The 3,756-nt window shown below is 42.0% G+C and overlaps 1 protein-coding gene across 1 annotated transcript; it reads right to left on the bottom strand.

Annotated features, from left to right (window-relative positions):
* Positions 1-1,373: 1,373 nt before the first annotated feature.
* Positions 1,374-2,042, bottom strand: LOC138873930 (uncharacterized). Its single transcript, XM_070152421.1, has one exon. The coding sequence runs from the start codon at positions 2,040-2,042 to the stop codon at positions 1,374-1,376; it is 669 nt and encodes a 222-aa protein (XP_070008522.1).
* Positions 2,043-3,756: the final 1,714 nt, after the last annotated feature.

Genomic DNA, 3,756 nt, shown 5'->3' with positions numbered 1-3,756 from the left:
GGCGAGTCCTAGGGTTGGCTAAGCCCTTTGGAAATATTAAAAACAAGAATAATTAAAGAAACAATAACTCACTTCAATATAAATAAAAATCGTTCAATACATAAGCACAACAAGATATTTAATTCACACTTTAAAAATGAATATTCCCATAAACAAGATTCAAGTGTTGGAAAAAATATTACACACTTAGATTTACAATATAAAGCAAGGAAATGAAGAAATGAACATAAATGGGTAAGAAATTCTCAACCAAAAGCTTGAAATCGTCAAGACCCAAGTATGCGTGTGCAAGAACCCTAGCTCCAAATTTTTTTGTTCTCTCCTTAAGATATGCCCAAGATATCATGTGGTCAGCCAAAAGAATCCGTTTTCAATAAGCTAGGTTGTGTATTTGTAGATTTGAGGACACAGAAAATGTGAATTGTCAATCCTGCCCAGGTCTGAAGCCTATTGACCGCACCTGTGGAAGAATCCTCACATGTGTGGTTCTGTAGATGCGTACACTAGCTCGCAGAAGAGACATTTGGTGGAAAATAGTTATTCCGCAAAAACGGACTTCACACACACAAGCGCGATCGGAGATGCAAACATAATGCGCAGAAGCGAGACCGCATAAGATGTTCTCTAGTCGTAGATGCGGTTTCTGCCTTAAATGCGATTCTGCTGGAAGTATTTTCACAACCTCATAGTATAATTAACGGATAAAAAAACTAAAGAAAAGAGACTAAAATAAATGGTAAAATCATCACTCATCAATCCCAAACTGCTCTACGACCCTCGATATAATGATGTTGGTCGAGCTACCTGGATCAATCAACACACGTTTAACTCGAGATTTATGGATAAATATGGATATAACCAGTGTATCATTGTGTGGTTGTAAGATTCCCTCGGCATCCTTGTCGCTAAACAAAATGGTTCCCTCCGGGACATAATCTAGGGTGTGTTTTTCCCTTGTGATAGATACTTTAGTGAGCTTTATCATTGGCCCTTGAGGGACATCGACCCCTCCAATGATCATGTTGATGACGTGCTGAGGCTCCTCTTGTTCGGCCTGTTTGTTGGCGTCCCTGTTCTTGAAGTAGTTTTTGGATCGATCAGAAATTCTCGGAGGTGCCAGTTATTGAACAATTGGGCAACTCCTTCTCTCAACTGTCTGCAATCCTCGGTCATGTGGCCATGAGTGCCATGATACTTACACATCAAGTTAGGATCTCGTTGGGTAGGGTCGGACTGTAATGGCCAAGGCCACTTGGTTTCCTTGATGCGCCTGATGGCCGATACAATGCTGGCAGCATCAATGTTGAAGTTGTACTTTAATAATTTTGGTGCTTCCCCACCCCCGAGCAGCATGTCGAAACCATTTTTGCTCATTAGACCTCAGCTACTAGGCCCTCATTCGCCACTCCTTTCGTTCCTGTATGCTGACGCCCGCACCCATTTCCCCTTTGATCCGAGCCATATGGTTGGTACCGATCTCGAACTGACCTTGGCTTATGATTGGTGACTCTCTTAGATCGGTCTTTGACTTTGATGGGATAAACAAACCTAGAAGGAGCTCCGAGTTGGTCGTCTTTGACCTTAATCTTTGACTGGTATCTGTTGTGGACATCGGCCCAAGTTATCGCCGAGTACTCTACCAAGTTTTGTTTTAGCTGATGTGAAGCCAAGGAGCTTCGGGGGTTAAGTCCTTGAGTAAATGCCTGAATGGCCCAATCATCTACGAGCGGAGGCAAGTCCATATGCATATGGAACCTCGATACAAATTCCCTAAGCATCTCGTTGTCTCTTTGTTTAACCTTGAAAAAGTCTGGCTTTTTGGTCTCGACCTTGATGGCCCCGGCATGGGCCTTTACAAAAGCATCTGAAAGCATAGCAAATGATTCAATAGAATTTGGGGGTAAGTTATGATACCATATTATTGCTCCTTTGGAAAAAGTTTTCACAAACTTCTTCAGTAACACCGACTTGATTTTGTTATATTCCAAGTCATTCCCTTTGATTGTGAATTTATAGGAGGTCACATGCTCATTTGAATCCATGGTTCCGTTGTATTTTGGGATGTCGGGCATACGAAACCTCTTTGGGATCGACTTCGGTAACGCGCTCAAAGGGAAAGGCTTCAGAATAAACTTCTTGGAATCCGGCCCTTTCAATATCAGGGGTGCTCCCGGGATTTGATCAACCCTAGAATTGTATGTTTACACCTGTTTGTCATTGGCCTCAATTTCCTTTTCACCTGAATCCACCCGTTTCGTTAGTGCTTCGAGCATTCTCATTATTTCGGGATTGACCCCGGGCTTAGCTTCAGACGGTCTCTTAGTGGTCTGTTCATTTCTTTGGATCTTTTCCTGGGATTACTTAGGCTCAATCCTGTTGGGGGTGTGGCTTTGATTCTATAGTTGCACTATCACCGCCTGTTGAGCCTGTAACATGTCGAAGATCAACCGTAGGCTTACCTCATCGCCTTCGTCGTTTGGGAGCTTCTCGAGCTATTGGACGGGATCCCTCATGAATGCTGTTTTCGGGAACAGTTGGCAGGTTAACATTGATGGCCACCTATGAGTTAGCATTGACTAGGTTGACAGCCAGGACTCCGTTGGGATCAGCAGGAGGTACCTCGTTGCTAGGCACCAGATTGTTTTTTTCGCCATGATAGCCAGACTCAGCGTCAACATTCAAGTGGGCAGACTGAGAATTTAACATTTTTAAACTAACCTGAAATAATATTTTAAAAAACAAATGTAAAATAGAGTGTGCTATAGAGATTTGTATCAAATCACTACTATTATTCTTAGCCCCACGGTGGGCGCCAAATTATATACCCTTAAAAGGGATAACAATTAAATTTATATGCGATTTTAAGGATATGTGGATGATTCAATACAAGTGATCAAGAATGCTGGATAAACGAGTTAAAGACAAAACGAATAATCAACCAATTGTGATTTTACGGCCCATCTCGAACTTAGGTTGAGCAGTAGTTTTCCCTCGATCAGACCCTTGATTCGAAGTCAATTGTGAATGAAGAGCAAAACAATAAAGCAAGAACTTTACAAAACCTAGAAAGCAGAAAAATGAGTTTGTGTTGCCTTGATATGTGTGTTACAATGTGTCTTATCAAAGAAAAACTTTTCTTTTATATAGTAGGAGAGTTTCATCCCTAGTACAAGTACAAAAAGGTAAAAGTCTCTCTTTCTTACTAATTACGAATCCCAAACCGACATCGGGCGAGATCTATGTCGTGATATCTGATTAGGTACGGATATCACGACCCCCTGTTAGTCGTGCGTAACCGTTTGCCATATCTCCTGAAGTCCTAGAACTCGTTTTGGGTCCAAGGAACGTTGCTTTATCACGACCGACGATGAGCCCATTGTTCATCTTTCGTGGGTCTCGGTATGAAAGGCTCCCAGCTTCGATTTCAACCTCGTGTGTTCATGCCCTCATTCCGTTTTCTTCATCAGAATATCGGGGTATGTGATAAGTGGGGATTTGGACTACTTATTAGCATTTTTTTGCTACTTATATTCCCGAAACTAATCAAAGTGTACAAATTGCAGGAATGTTGGAAGTTTGGTCTCCCATGATGAAATTCGACTCAAAAAGGAGTGTTCTGAATCACAAGGCAATAAAAGGCGTAGAATTAAAGAAGTATGGTCCGCAGAAAGATTTCTATAGCCGCACAAGATAGTGCGGACCACAGAATTCCATTTGCGGCCACATATCAAGTGAAAGAGCCCAGCAGGACTTTGG

This window comes from Nicotiana sylvestris, chromosome 7 (genome assembly GCF_000393655.2).
Source record: "Nicotiana sylvestris chromosome 7, ASM39365v2, whole genome shotgun sequence".
NCBI lineage: Eukaryota > Viridiplantae > Streptophyta > Magnoliopsida > Solanales > Solanaceae > Nicotiana > Nicotiana sylvestris.
The sequence above is the reverse complement of the archived record's forward strand: the minus strand, read 5'-3'. Positions and strand labels throughout refer to the sequence as shown.